Here is a 15,633-nt window from a genome sequence, read left to right as displayed (position 1 = left end):
ATTATGTTGTCAGTATAGTATAGATGAATCGTAAATGTTTCCTCTATCTATGGTTATAATTGTTTAAAGAGTTTCTACCAATCATCATTCACCATATCACAAGTGTGACAATCTGAATCCAAACAAATATAGGCTGCTACAGAGGTATATTAACATATAAATTGTGAAATTTTATACAGTCGTTGATCATATAATTAGTTGCAATATGTCTGAACTTAGAAAATCGATTTTGAAACTCCAAGGAAAGCGCCCTGGGTAAAAATATAAAATTTATTTTATTTTTCATATTTCATAATCTATTTTCAACAGCAAGACCCTGACACCAGTGAAAAATTATACTCCAATTAAATGGACGGAGTATTTTGAAAAACAAGAAACAGTGGAAATAACAAGTGGAAAATTTCATATATATACAAAAGGATTTGAGGGGCCAATTTTATTATGCCTTCATGGTGGTGGATATTCTGGCTTAACTTGGGCATTATTCGCAGTAAGTCTTATCTTTCAAAAAGAAGTTAAATGGTAGTAATTTTAACTGCATAATTGAGAATTGTAGCACTGGTTTCCATGTTTTCTATTAATATGTAGAGCTCCAGGAGTACATGAATCTGATATAAACATCTGAACGGAATAGATATATTTACATATAAAATATTGACATTAAATAATAATCCTTGTCTGTTTAAGATAATTATGTTAAAACTGAATATCAATAGGATACATAATTAATACTGATTCAACTTATTTATGAAAACAAAATGGAGCAGAAATGGGGGAAAACGAATGAAAATTAATTAATTTCAACACAGAATAAAACATATTCTGAAGAATATGCTACCTGTATAAAGAATTCAATAAACAGGTTTTTAAATTTACTTGTTTTTAATTGAAAGGTTTCTACAACATAGAACTGTTTTGTGGAAATTTTTCAAACAAACCAATTCACACATTTTGATTAGGTAGTGCTATTAGTGTGAACAAGAAAATGAAGATTAGTGGTGATGTTATAATTATTTATCTTGGGTGCCTTTGTCTTGACCTTTACTTATTATTATGTGTAATCCAAAACCCCTATGACATGTACCTAAGTAATTTCCTCTCGTTGGTCTTCCTCAACACTTCCTACAGTTTTCATAGAGCCTGTATAAATGATATGTGTGGTTGAATGGATTATGCATACCAAAAGCCAAAAAAATTGGAAGGTCTGCTTTATTCTCAATGTTCAGATTTTTAAGTTAGGCATGTTACTAAATTTTACTTTGATGTTATTTAAGGAAGAAGTATCAAAATTGATTAATTGTAGAGTAATAGCAATAGATTTAAGAGGTCATGGAAATACATCTACAATTAACGATGCTGATTTATCATTAGAAATGTTGTCTCAGTAAGTATATAAATAATTTCAATTGAAGTTAAGTATTAAGTTAAATAAGTTTAATATATATATATATATATATATATATATATATATATATATATATATATATATATATATATATATATATATATAAATTCTACTAATAAATCCATATTTTATAGAGACGTGGTTGAAATTGCATCAAAACTAACTGAAACAAACCCTTCTCCAATTGTGTTACTTGGACACAGTATGGGAGGTGCTGTGGCAGTAGAAGCAGCACATCATATTGATTGTGTAGTAGGGCTTTGTGTAATTGACGTAGTTGAAGGCACTGCTTTAGATGCATTGTCCTCAATGCAAAGTATCCTTAGAGGGAGACCCTCTCATTTCAAAAGTCTTCCTCATGCTATCCAGTGGTGGTAAGTTTAAATTTTTTATCAATCATTCAGCTACAATAGTTAATTAGGAACAGATGTATTATATATACGTTTTGATGTATTTTTTCTTCATTGAGGTAGATTATGTAATGTTATTCCGAGCCTGATTGAACCCTAGTGGTGTTAAGTCAAGAATTAATTTAAGTAGTAAGTGATACTGTTAATAACTTTTGGTGGTGAAAATGTATCAAAAAAGTCCCCTATTTAAGTCTTGGATACAGATTGTATTTGTTTTTCAAGAAATAACCTTTGAATTTTGTACATTTATGTTTTCTGTGTAACAAAGCTGCTTTTCATCATGGTGAAGGAAGACTCTTATCCACTTTTAACTGTAATAAACTGATATTGTGTATTTGGCCACAAAATTTGTGGTGTTAAATTAACCTATATCTAATTACTGTTTTTTTAATAAGTCTATATTACATTCCATCCAAATTTATGACAGATTTTTAGTTAACAATTAAAAAAATGACAGTATCATACAAAAGGTTTGAAAGAATATCAGAAATAATGAATTCATAACTCTACATTTTTGAATAAAACTATACCCTGTTTTTAAACTAGGAGGACTGAGTTAGCAATTCTGTAGGTTCCTGATTGGTCAAATCACAGCCAGTTTTACACAGCACATTTGACATATATTATGATTGACAGTTGTGTACATTGTAAACAAATAGTGTCCATTTTAATCTTTCTTGCGTTCTTGTTACTGTTTTATTGAAATATAAAAGCTTTAAAAATTTTTATCAATCATTACCTATAATTTTGTTATTCATTGTGGCTTTCTTGTCTATATTGAAATTTTATTCTATTTGTATCTTTATTTAGTTATTTTTATGTTTGTTTTTTAGTTTTTACAAGCTACAAATTGTAAAAATTTTTTGAGGATAAAGCATTTCTCTCTATCTTACATTTTTCAAACTGAGCAAAATCCATGCGTAAAACAGACTTTAATTAAGCTTCAAAGTCAATCACGTGATACGAGCGAAACGAAGCGGATAGCGTTGACCTTGGTCGAAGGTCAGGGCCCCTTCAAACCTTTTATTTGTCTGGATGAAACAGTGAAAGTTACATTACCCGCGCGCGTGCAATACCTTATGTACGTGTTGGTATATTTGAGATACTAGAACGGGGAAGGGGGTTATATTCGAGGGAAAGGTTATTTTACGGTAATAAAAATAGAGTTTTAGATTGTTTAAACATTGCTATCCATTATGAGTAATGAAAAAGATAAACTGTGTTTGTAGGAACTTGCTCGACGACAGTTTGATTGCATGATATTGAGGTTAAAATATGAAAATTGTTATACATACATACATTATATGTATTATATGTATGCACACAAATTGAGTATGTATACATACTAAATTTGTGCGCAAGAATGTTGTGATATAGCGGGTATTATGGTGGTAGTTACATTGTTGTCAGATCTTTCCTTTTTCCGGAAAAATAATTAACTTTGTTATTTCAAATGGATCACCTTATATACTTTGTGTTTTAAATCCTTAAGAAATACTGATTATTTTTCATGTAATATTCTCTATGCCATAATTTCGGAGTTTTAGCTACATTTACAGTATCTCCACCAAAGCTACAATGAATATTGTACATTTAGATGACTGCGATTGACTAAACTCGTTTAATTTGAATATTCTTTAATAATTCATATTTATCCAAATCCATCAACTGAAGACAAATCTTTAAATGGGATTTCGGTTAGGATATAAATTATTAAAGATATACCACGTTTCTTGTTGACTTCTACGCCTATCACCATATCCTAAATCATTAAAATATCAATTAGTTCTTTTCCAGATAAACGATCCATTGTGACTTTCAATAAACTTCAACAATAATAATTCATTGAAACGTGAAATTTGTTATTGTAGCAGTCATAGCCACCTAAATATATTTTAACTTCGGCGGAGATAACGCAAATGTAGCTATAACTCCGAAATTATTGGCATTTAAGTGTAGGCAAAAATAATACGGATTTCGAAAAGTGAAAAATATACAGGGTGATCCATTTGAAATAACAAAGTTCATTATTTTTCCGGCAAAAGGAAAGATCTTACAACAATGTAGATACCTCTTGCGCATAAAAATTTATAAAAATCATACAAGGCGATTCCGAGATAATTGAGGCGTTGCATACATAAAACTCACTCTGTATAATATATTCTTGGAGTGAAATTATTTTTAGAGCTACTCAGCATAATTTTTCTATCAAATTTCTAGTTATAAAGGAGGCCAAACTCATAATTTAGAAGCAGCTAGAGTTTCAATGCCAGGGCAAATAGTAAGGTATGTAGATCTAATTGAATTTATTTTCTTTGATCAATTATTGGTGGATGTATAACATAAAGCAAGGCTGCTCAACCTTTCGAAGAGTCTGGCCAAACGGTGGATTCAGTAGTTAATGATGGGCCACTTACATTTCATGTTTCAGTTACTCTCATGACAATCGCAATAAAAACTTAATTATTAAGAAAATAGAATTGAATTATTGTTTATTAGGAACAAATTGTATCTTATTCCAAAATCTTAATAAAGAAACAAAACTGAACCTAAATCTAGGGTAATTTGTTTATACAATCAATGTGATTTCTGCCATTGTTTGTCTTTTAATAATTTACTTATGTTTGGCGACAAATCCGACGTTGACAGCAACAACAAGTCACAAATATGTTGCTCAGTTAAGGATGTGCGGTATTTATTTTTTACATAATTAAGGCCTGAAAAAACCTTTTTGCATACATATGTTGATCCAAAACTACTTAAAAACTGTAACGCCAGGTCAGTTATTACTGGAAATTCTCCATTTGTTACCAATTTCCAGAAATCTGCAAAATCTTCCGAAGAATTTTGTGCTTTCGAAGAAAATTTGTTAACAAAAAGGTTTTTCAACGTATCATGATTTTGCAGTTCAATTGAATATTGGCAGAATAAGTAACTATTTCAGCCAAACTTATTACGAAAGGATTTATAAAAATTTGTACATTTTGTTTTTTACTCTCGAAATCTTGAAATCTCCTCTCAAATGACTGTGATAAGCATTTAGTTTTAGATTGGTATTTAGACTAATTAACAGAAACAATATTGAGCACCTCTTTCAAATGTTTGAGTGTGGGTAAGAGAGCTAATTGAAAAGAGATTCAATTTTGCTTTGAATTCGCTTATCAAATTAAACATGTCGGAAGTGAACACTCTTTACCCTGTAATTTGAGATTCAAAATGTTGCGGTAATTCGTAATGTCTACAAGAAATGCAAGATCTCTTAACCAGGATGTATTCTTCAGTAAATCAATTTCGAATGGTAAAACCCCTTTCTGCTCTAAAAATTGCGACACCTGTTCTCGCAAGTTGAAGAAATGTTTCAACATGCTGCCCCTTGAAAGCCATTGCACAGCACAATACAGTTGTAACTCTCCATATTCTCTGATTTCTTCTTCAAATAATACCCTGAATTGACGTCTGTTAAGAGCTTTTGCACGTATGTACTTTATGCAGCGTACTACTGGATCCATAATATGCGCCGCGGGATTTTTGAATTTGGTGCGTATTTTAAACCACACTTGCGCGGGCCACTTAAAATTCCTTCGGCCAAAGTGTGGCCCGTGGGCCTGGCATTGAGCAGCCTGGACATAAAGGATACAAATAAGTGTTTTTAAAGTGATTAACTTATGACACACACATATATTTTGTTAAATAATCTATTAAATTTTAGCATCAAAACTGGCAAATTAGCTGCAGATGATTGTGATAACATTGATGAGTCAGTATTATTATCATCCGATTTGATGAAGGGAACCATTCACTCCCCTTTAGAACTTCCCGAAGTAATTGAAAATGAGGAAGATGAAGCTGTGCACACACAAGAATCAGATAATTGTGTTGATTGCGGTAAACCACCTCTTTCGAAAAATCAGAAAATTGATTTATTCAAAAATTCAAATGTCGCTAAAGTCGAATCGGGAGGACCTCAGTATACTTGGAGGATTGATCTCAGTAAAACAGAGAAGTTCTGGGCAGGTTGGTTTAAAGGTTTATCGCAGAAATTTTTGGATTTACGTATACCAAAACTTTTGTTATTGGCAAATATACACGGATTAGATACAGCTTTAACAGTTGGTCAGATGCAAGGTAAGCTTTATATTGAATATTATTTTCCATAAATTACTCATTTGTTGTAGAATAACTTTTTTTTTGAATTAATTAATTTCTGTATACTCTATTATACAGGGTGCGCCAGAGAAACTTACTTATTTGGAAAAACTCCCGAGCGGTGAGTTGGGGGAGTAGAGGAGTGGGAGGAAGCGCATCCGGAGGGGGAAGTCCCCAAGTATGTCACCCCCCTAGTCAGTTGCCATCATGCTCTGGTCGAGAGAGCAACGGGCATTCGCCGTTGAGAGTTATTTTTCTAATAATAGCTCAATTGTTGAAACAAAACGTGCATTCCGCGCTCGTTTTGAAATTCCTCCTCACAGACTTGTTCCTGGCTGTAATTCAATTCTGTCGTGGGCTATCTCATTTCGGGAGTACGGAAGTGTCGCTAAACCCAGACCTGGACATCAAAGGACCACCAGAACTCCGGAAAATGTCGAAAGAGTGAGACAGTCAATTCTGCGTTCTCCTCGGCGGAGCTGCTCTGGGAATTTCTGACACCACTGTTCGACCAATTATCCATTACCTTCATTTTCATCCCCATAAATTGGCTGTTGTGCAAGAATTGACTGAATGCGATTTTGCTGCCCGTCAAAACGCATGTGAAGTGCTGCTTGACAACATACCTCAAGGTGCGGTCGTTTTATCAGTGACGAGGTCACTTTCACATTTCGGGCTGCGTCAACAAACAAAACATGCGTTATTGGAGTGGTGAAAATCCGCGCGAACTTCACCAGAAGCCACTTCATTGCGAACGAGTTACTGTCTGGTATGCGATGTCGGTAATGGGAATAATTGGTCCTTATTTTTTTGAAGAAAACGAACGTGCAAATGAACGTTAGAGACGTGTGGTTTCAGCAAGATGGAGCCACAGCATACACAGCACGAGACCCAATGGATTTGTTGCAACATTTCCCTGGCTGCCTCAACTCTTTCAGAGGTGATCTCCTATGGCCGGCACGCTCTCCAGATTTGGCTTCATGCAATTTTTATTTATGGACTGAATGAAAAAAAACTTGGGACATTGTATTCTCAAATAAAAAAATAATTAAAACGATATCTGAAGTACTTTTGTTTTTATTCACCTTTCAAATAAGTAAGTTTCTCTGGCGCACCCTGTATATTAAGGAGTGTGAGGATTTAAAAGCGAAAAGAAGGTTATCTATATAATTTTTTTTGAAGGTAATCAGGAAGAGTTTTTTTTTATATTTTTTGCAGCACTTGGAAGTGAAAAACACGATTTTAGCTCCAAAAATCGCGGTTAATTTGTTATAAAAAAAATTTAAAAAAAAGAAAAACAAACTCTTCCTGATTACCTATTGATTTATGTGAAGAAGTAATATTCAAATTTTCAAAAGAAGCGGTTCAGTAGATTTTGAGTTCTAATCTACACGATCTTCAAAAATGACGTTTTCGGAAAATCTATTTAAAGTTTTTGGTACGTGAAAATTCGAAATAAACCATCAATAAAAAACATAAATTTTTATACTTACGTAGAGTCATCGATGCCAGAAATATACAGAAAAAGAAGAGGGATTGGGGAAAACGAAGGAAATTGTAGTTGCTTTCTACTAGGGGTGACGAGCGGTTACCGAGCTGGTATAAAAAATCAAGTATCAAGGCCGGTCGTTTAATCGTTGGCGTTGCAGGTTCTCTGCGGTTCACCAGCCAATAATGTAGCCGCAGTTGTGACCGCCCGCCCCCCACTTTAATAAAAAATAAACAAAGAAAAAAAATTCAATAATTAAAAAAAAACAAATAGAAAAACAAAAAAAATTACAAAATATCCCTAAACCGAGAAGACCTGTTTTTGCTTACACCATCTTCCCCTTTTCGTCTTCTTCTGGTCAATTGTCGTTCGCTTTTCCTCCTTTCAGCCAGGAGGCCAAGCACAACCCTACGCAACCTCCACGACCTTGTAGAAGAGCAACTTCTATATCAGGGCCAATTCCAACAAACCTTGATAACGTTTTAACGAAGAAATCAAGCAAAAACGGCGGTATTTGGCTAAGGAGAAAGTGTTGTTTCGTCAAGACAATGCACCAGCTCACAGGTCCGTTATTGTAATGGCCAAAATTAATGAATTAAAGTTTGAATTGCTACCTCATGCACCCCATTTACCAGATTCAGCCCCCTTGGATTATTTTCTGCTTCCAGACTTGAATAAACGGCTCGGTGGTCAGAGATTTTACAACAATGAAAAGGTGATTTCAGCAGTTAATGACTATTTTCAGGAGCTTGGTGATTCTTATTATAATAAGGGTATCGAACTTACTGAACATCCAATGTATGGAGCTAGAAAGAGATTACGTTGAAAAATTATTATATTTTTTTTCAACATTTTCTGTTTTCTTTGTTGGGCCAGGATCTTCTGGGACCATCCTCGTAGTGGATGACAGTTTGGGTCAAATGCATAAGTCCTTTATATGTCTTCTGTGCAGATATTATACAAAGCCTTTTTGCTGCACTTTTAAGAAGCTTTTTCAGCATTGCGAAGCACAAGTTGGTTAAATAGTGCGGCATCCAATATTTTTACGATCGATCAAATGATCTAGACATATCAGTTTTGATATTTCAATTTCTCAGTATGTCACAAGTGTGTTAATTCAAGGAAACGATTGATGTTATCAGACAATCTTCTCGGATTTTGTCCTGGATACGTCGGAATTTAGTACGTTAATCATTTTCTGTACAATATTGGAGTACCCATGACTTGTCTTTTTCTTGCTGATTACCGTTGGCGATATTCATACTGAATACAATGTTTACAGCAAAACTATGCCAACACTCACGATTGATTTTTTAAACATTTTTCGAATCCTTTTACTCTCAAAAAACATCTCCTGAAATTTCATAGCGAAATTCGAAATAATAAGAACGTTATAATAATTCGAGTGCTCTATAATCACTTTGGATTGACAGCTACTTTTTAAACTAAGTTAGAATTTCTGGAACCGTTGGTGATATTTATACTAAACACATTGTTCTGTACTTCTACACTCACAATAACACGGTGAAATGCGCGTTTCGATATCCATGTTATCGTCTTTAGAATATCTAAATAATATTGAATCTTTTATTCAGAATCGCTAGTTTATCTTGAATATCTGAAGACGATAACTTGGTTATCGAAACGCGCGTCAGACAGTGTAATCATGAGTGATGATGTAAACACTGTATCAGTATGAAACCTTCCTTATACAAAAAATTTATCCGTTAGTTTTACTCGGATTGACTTAAAGTTTGTACAAAATATTCTCAACCTATTGTTCGTTTAGAAAAAAAAAAAAAAAATTAAAACCTCACCCCCCTTTAATGTTGCATTTGATTTATGTTTGGTCGTTTTATTGCAATCATTTTCTGCTAAACTAATTTATTGAAAAGTTATGGAGAAATTTATGTGAATAGATGTGTAAATACTAGCTGCTCTATAAATTTTCAATTTCTTTGGATTGAAATTTTTCTAAATATAATAATAATTGATGGTATATATTCCTGAAATCTTATTTATGTATGTATGTTTGGATCTATTGTGTCCCTTTTTCTTGCTGCGATACTGGAGAACCCAGTGTTTACAGCTGATCCGTCAATCCTATTCCTTTTAAAAAGTCTAGAATGTGGGATGTCTGTAATTACCAGAGATCTCCGTCTTCTATTTCAAGCTCTCCCAGGTGTAGTGCTTTGGAGTTCCTTAGTAATTCACTTTTCGAAAGAATATGGATAAAGGTTTCGTCTTCTGTACATCAAAATCTTCACGCCTCATTACACTCCTATTCTACTTATGTTTGCTGCTTTAGATCCGTTTGTATACCATTTAATGGTATTTCTGTTTATTTCTTGTATGGTGTTTTGATCCCACTTGCTTTTACAGTTTATTATCGAGGTAAAGTTTTTCTCAAAGCTTAACTTTTTCGATGCATATCCCAAGGTTGGACATTATTTAGTATTTAGTATTATTTAGTAACGGGTTTTCTTTGATGATTCCATCTCTGAACATTCTAAGCAATGTTATATCTGCAACACTATCCAGTACTATGTGAAGAGGTGGTAGATCTAGAATCACTCCTAGTGCAGCAGTTGGGCATGATTCCATGGCCCCGGTTGCATATGAGCCAGCCAGTCTTTGTACTAAATCTTATTTCAAAATATCATATTTCTATGGTACGTCTATATGTAATAATTTTTAGGAAAATTCCAGTTGCAAGTTTTGGCAAAATCTGGCCATGCTATTCATGAGGATCAACCCCATCATGTAGCTGAAATAGTAAGTGGTTATTTGGTGAAGCAGAGGATAGCTATTCCAAAGTCAAACTTTGTTCATGCGAGCTTACCAGCGTGTTAATTTTACATTTTATATATATATATATATATATATATATATATATATATATATATATATATATATATATAGATGTAATTGTTCCATAGTCATTTTTGTAAGTAAATTAAAACCTCATTTAATATGGGGACAAAAAAATATACAAATATCTAACAACTTTATTTTGGTACTAAAATGTAATTTAAATTATTAGTTATTCATAAAGTGGCAAATGTAAACTAGTGGCATTTTGTTTATATTGTCAATTTGAAGATGTATCTCACCCACAGCTGCACCAATGTTTTGGGAAAAAATTTAATATCTTGTTTATAGTTTATAATAAATCTATTAATTAATTAAAATCAATTTAAGGCTCTTTTACTACTATGATAACTAATTTATCTTCATTTAGTTTTCCATTATAGAGAAATACCTTGTTCTGAATAGCTTTGATCTAATTTTTAAATAATTTATTACCCTGTGGCATTTCTGAACAAGGTATATCTACTGGTATCATTGTTTTTGTAGCTGGAATCAAACTGTTTACAAATTGTCATTTTTATATTTGTACGAATAATATCTTGAAGAAAAATTCAATATTCCTTGTGCAATTGATGTCGAAACATGGGAATCCCTCGATTTTTGAGAATATTGTTGAGTATTTCGGTAATGTTACAATTTAAATTTCAAATTCATTTACCATAATACATATAATTATAGATAATTCCTGAAATTTTTAACTAATTTATAGTTATCCGCTTGGCGTGGGCACTTTATGGTGCTGGGCCATTTAATCTAGTCGTGACATGGGGGGAGATCGAGACTCTTTTATTCTCAACTTATTTCGAGCGTTGTGTACTCAGGATTTAGGCCTAAAATTATAATTGTTCAATTGCCTACGAATATCATGGTCATATGTAGATATATAGTCACGAGGGCCTATAATAGCTTAATGAAATCTATTAATTGAGATTTTTTGAAATTAGAAGTGTTTAAAGTTTAATTATTCATCAGTTTGAAAAATTGTGATTAAGATGTCACATTGCCAGATACTTACGGTATATAGATTGATGGATCCTGTTATACGAGGGCCGCTTTTTTTTCAACCTCCGACTGCGAAGCTCTCGCACTACACACTTCGCCATTACTGACATTCAGGCGTCAGTCGGCGTTGTTCTACATCCACGTAAACATGTCCGCCATAATTGATGCTCCCGCCAAGTGTGAATTGAGAAGTGTATTTCGTTTTCCACAGGCTGAAGGCTATAGTGCTGCAGAAATCAATCAGAGAATGAGTCGTGTATATAGGAAAAATTTCATGAGTGATGGTGTTGTGCGTGAATGGTGTCGAAAGTTTTATGACGTGCATGATGAAGGGAGCCAAGGACGTAAATCTGGTTCAACGAGTTGACAAAATGGTTAAAGAAAACTTTCATCTTTTTCCTGAAATGAAGGCATGGCTTAGTGGGAAGCGCTTTCAAACCAACGTCAAGAACTACTTGAATTCATTGGTGGCAACTTTCTTTAAAGAGTGTATTGAATAGCTTGTCCACATATATGACAAATGTCTCAATCTCTTTGTAAGTGTACTAATCTTTTGGTAATAAAATTATTGTTTTATATGAACTTATCTTTTATTTATAGCTTATCGGATGTTGAAAAAAAACGGCCCTCGTAGATAATAGAAACAGTCTAAATCTCGAAAACAACAGTATAGGAAATTAATTTACAGTTACTAGTTTTTGCTACTTTGTGCTATACTCGTTTGTTAGTAGTATTAGTGCTTCAAATAACCATTTTCTTCAATTTAAAATCTTATTCTGTCATGAATGAATAATGTGCTGAAATACTTTCAAAGTTAGTTTTAATTTGAAAAGTTCAATTAATAAAATTGAAATACTTAATTGATTGAAGTTGCAAAAACAAATATTTCCAATCTAGTAAGAGTTTGCAAAAAATTTAAACTAACTTAAATTATTAAGTTGTAACTGAATTCATACTGAACAGACTGTTTAATACAACCATACCAGAACTATCAGTTTTGAAAGAAAATGTTGCAGAAATGTTCAGCAGACAATGTAATTGTGAGTGTTAGTTAACAGTTTATTCAGTAGTTTACATTATAACTTGTACATTTGAAACTGTGTACACTACAATACCTGTACAATTTATTACTGTTACTGAAAGTTTATTTTTTTGTATTTGCGCTTATCTAAGGAAGTACTTAAAGGACAATGACACTTTTATATTATTTATTCTTTTATTTAGAGAGTATTAATGTTGTTGCTGGTCAAACAACGTATGGTACAATAATTGTTTGTTAATGTATTCTTCAATAAATTGAATGAAAAATATTAGTTTCGTTTTGCAAAATAACCTTAATTCCTCGGCAGGATACTCTTCCTTAGGAAGTGGTATTTGGCCTCAATTAAAGTATTTAAATAACTGGTACTCAAATGGGGTAAACAGTTAATATTAAATTAGACGCCACCAGCTTTTTAACGAACGACGTTAAAAATGAATAAAAAAAGACGTAAAAACTGGAAACTTCTTATGAATTAAATTAATTATCAGAATTAAACAAACTAAAACTATCCCCAGATACGATTATCCAAATTAATATTTATTGCTTAAACAATAAAAAAAGTTTCAGGAACAAATAAATTGATTGAAAAAAGAGCACAACGAATAAAAAAACTTTATATATATATATATATATATATGTATATATATATATATATATATATATATATATATATATATATATATATATATATATAAGATAAGACTGAGACTTATCTATGGAAATCCAGGATGGTTGCAGCCCTCAACTGAATTCCTAGTTGAGTTAAATTATCTTGTTTGTTGAGTACCGGTTTGAGTGTGGTTGAAACTCCAATCTGGCATCTGTAGAACTGTGGAAAACAAATAAAATGAGGATGGAAACGGGAACACAGATGAAATTACTGAAGAAGGAACAGATTTGAATAAAAGGAGCGTATGCTCTAACATTTAAAAAATTTATTTATATTTTTGGAAATATAACCAAAAAGGAATCAGTTCTATTTGTTCTTTTACCCAAATAACCAGAAAATAGGAATTTATATGAAAACTATCATACAAAACAAAAGGAAATCCATGAAGATAACTTGAATTTGTTCAAAAACTCGAATGTTAGAATCAATAAATAAGAAGTGACTTACTACAGTGCCTCAATATGTCAATAAAAAAATATTCAAAATGTGTTAAGAAAAACGTAACAAGCCGAATCAAATGTTGCAATCTGCAATTTTTAATATTCTTATTTTTATGTACGAGAGAGTAATAAAACGTACTTACTAATCCAAAACTTAGTATGGTTATTTTAAATACTATTACATAATAATCTAAATGTTTCTAAGGTGATACGAGTTTTAGAGCTTTTATCGGTCTTCTGTAACCTGTATAGGACACTAGAAAAAGGTTTGGACTAGCCCAAACCCCCGTGTATTAAAGATTACACAGCCTTGTCATAAGATCTATAAATACCGATTTCCCAATAAAATTTAGAAATTTTGTTTTATTCCAAGAATCTCTTATTGAATACACTGTTTACACTACCACTACACCAACACACATAATTATACTGTCTGACGCGCGTTTCTATAACCAAGTTATCGTCTTCAGAGACTGAAGGTGAACTAAAACCTAATAACTTGATTTACCTGTTTTATGCTGAATTTTCCCACCAATAAACCTTCTTCCGAGAAAATGAATTCCAGCGGGAAAACCTCCTTGGAGGGAATCTTCACATTTATTCCTTAATTACTAAACTATAGAGTGGGCTGTAAGGAATTGGTCCTTATTTAAGTTTTTCTTACATTTACCAATTTCAATGCTTTTATATGCATCCAACAATTTATTATTGGATAAATTTTTTAACAATTTTGCATTAATATTTTCCGGTCCGTCCATATTTTAAATGAGCTATGTGCTCTTTAAACCGAACAATAACGGATCTCTTAGTCTGCCTAATATATCTTCCGTCACAATCACCACAGCTAATTGTAAAACACATTCTGTTAAATATTCCTTCCAATCTCTTTGAAGAACTTTTGTTGTACTAGAAATAGTTTTGTTCCATACATATTTTTGTTAACTGTAAATATTCTACAATTACATCAGCTCCCAAATTATTAAGTCTCAGTAAGTTCTCAAAGTACTCCAAGGTCTGGGGGATCGGCACGCTGGGAAATGATGAACTACAGTATAAAACAGGTATGTCAACTTATTAGGTTTTAGTTTACTTTTGTGAGTGTTCGTGTAAATAGTGTGTTCAGTATGAATATCACCAACGGTTCCAAAAATTTCAACTTAGTCAAAGAATCTGTTCCCGAGGAATTTCACCGAAAATACGATTTTAGGTTTTTCCATATAGTAAGGAGGTATAAGTTGTGTATTGTGCAATCTATTGTTATTATGGAAATTTTTGAAGGGCCACGTAAACACAGAAAAATTGGTCCTTCATCAGCTGATGAAGAAACATTGATATTCAATTTTTTTAAAAGATTTATGGACAAACATTTATGTAAGTGTTGACCCAGTGGACTTAGTAGTAGATATTCATTATATTTATACAAATGTTATTTCATAGGAAAATACTTGAGGTACAACTTGAAAAAATATTTTAATTGTCTACTAAAAAGGGTTTTAAGAATTGGATAAATTCAAAAACCATATTCTTTATGTTCCAAAAAATATAAATTTGCAGAAAATCATGGAATGGTGATAATTAGATCTCCACAATGTCAATTAAACCCAATTGAGCTGGTATTGGTGTACTGCTAAAGGGATAAAGTTTCAAGAAAAAATAATTCTTTGTGAAGCCTGAATTGGAAAAGAAGTTAATCATATGATTAAAGAAGAGGAGAAAATGTGGAAGTTGAACAATATTACTGAGTAAATGATTGAGTCACTCAGAGGTAGCTCTACTTATATTGGTAACATTTTATATTAGAATTATTCTTTATGATATGAGGTTGTTTAAATCACAAAGTTTGAACCCTTATACCTATATAACTAGTATAGTACAATGTTCATAAAATATTTTAGAAAAAAATTGCACTTTTCTACTTTCAGCTGTTTGGAAGTTATAAGCAGGTTATAGTTTTATGTCAGTTTACAAATAATATTTAAACTATTAATCTTTCTGAACAATTCATAAACTAGTATTTTATCACACAATATATTTTTATTGACATAAATCCTACCTTGAATAAAGATAATTACAAAAATAATAAATAGAAATAATTTATTAACCTCCACTGTTTATGAACCTAAAACATAGGTGTTATTGAAACAATAAAAAACTAACA

The 15,633-nt window shown here is 32.1% G+C and overlaps 1 protein-coding gene across 2 annotated transcripts; it reads left to right on the top strand.

Annotated features, from left to right (window-relative positions):
- The first annotated feature begins 115 nt into the window (after positions 1 to 115).
- On the top strand, positions 116 to 12,627 carry LOC130451233 (protein phosphatase methylesterase 1). Of its 2 annotated transcripts, none has more exons than XM_056790118.1 (7): positions 116 to 255; positions 310 to 490; positions 1,275 to 1,384; positions 1,540 to 1,779; positions 4,036 to 4,101; positions 5,525 to 5,940; positions 10,149 to 12,627. In XM_056790118.1, exons 1-7 carry the CDS (start codon positions 206 to 208, stop codon positions 10,301 to 10,303), a joined length of 1,218 nt encoding a protein of 405 aa, XP_056646096.1. In that variant the 5' UTR covers positions 116 to 205; the 3' UTR covers positions 10,304 to 12,627. The 2 variants fall into 2 exon arrangements, with proteins under 2 accessions (XP_056646096.1, XP_056646097.1); XM_056790119.1 differs by lacking the exon at positions 10,149 to 12,627 and adding an exon at positions 6,040 to 8,978.
- Positions 12,628 to 15,633: the final 3,006 nt, after the last annotated feature.

Source organism: Diorhabda sublineata, chromosome X (genome assembly GCF_026230105.1).
Source record: "Diorhabda sublineata isolate icDioSubl1.1 chromosome X, icDioSubl1.1, whole genome shotgun sequence".
In the NCBI taxonomy this organism is placed as follows: Eukaryota; Metazoa; Arthropoda; class Insecta; order Coleoptera; family Chrysomelidae; genus Diorhabda; species Diorhabda sublineata.
The sequence above is the reverse complement of the archived record's forward strand: the minus strand, read 5'-3'. Positions and strand labels throughout refer to the sequence as shown.

What these genes read in the sequence shown, in the direction of transcription:
- LOC130451233 (XM_056790118.1), top strand. Translation starts at nt 206, where the DNA reads ATGTCTGAACTTAGAAAATCGATTTTGAAACTCCAAGGAAAGCGCCCT. An exon ending in CTCCAAGGAAAGCGCCCTGG is followed by an intron (nt 256 to 309) that starts GTAAAAATATAA and finishes TATTTTCAACAG; the next exon opens with CAAGACCCTGACACCAGTGA. An exon ending in CCTCATGCTATCCAGTGGTG is followed by an intron (nt 1,780 to 4,035) that starts GTAAGTTTAAAT and finishes TCAAATTTCTAG; the next exon opens with TTATAAAGGAGGCCAAACTC.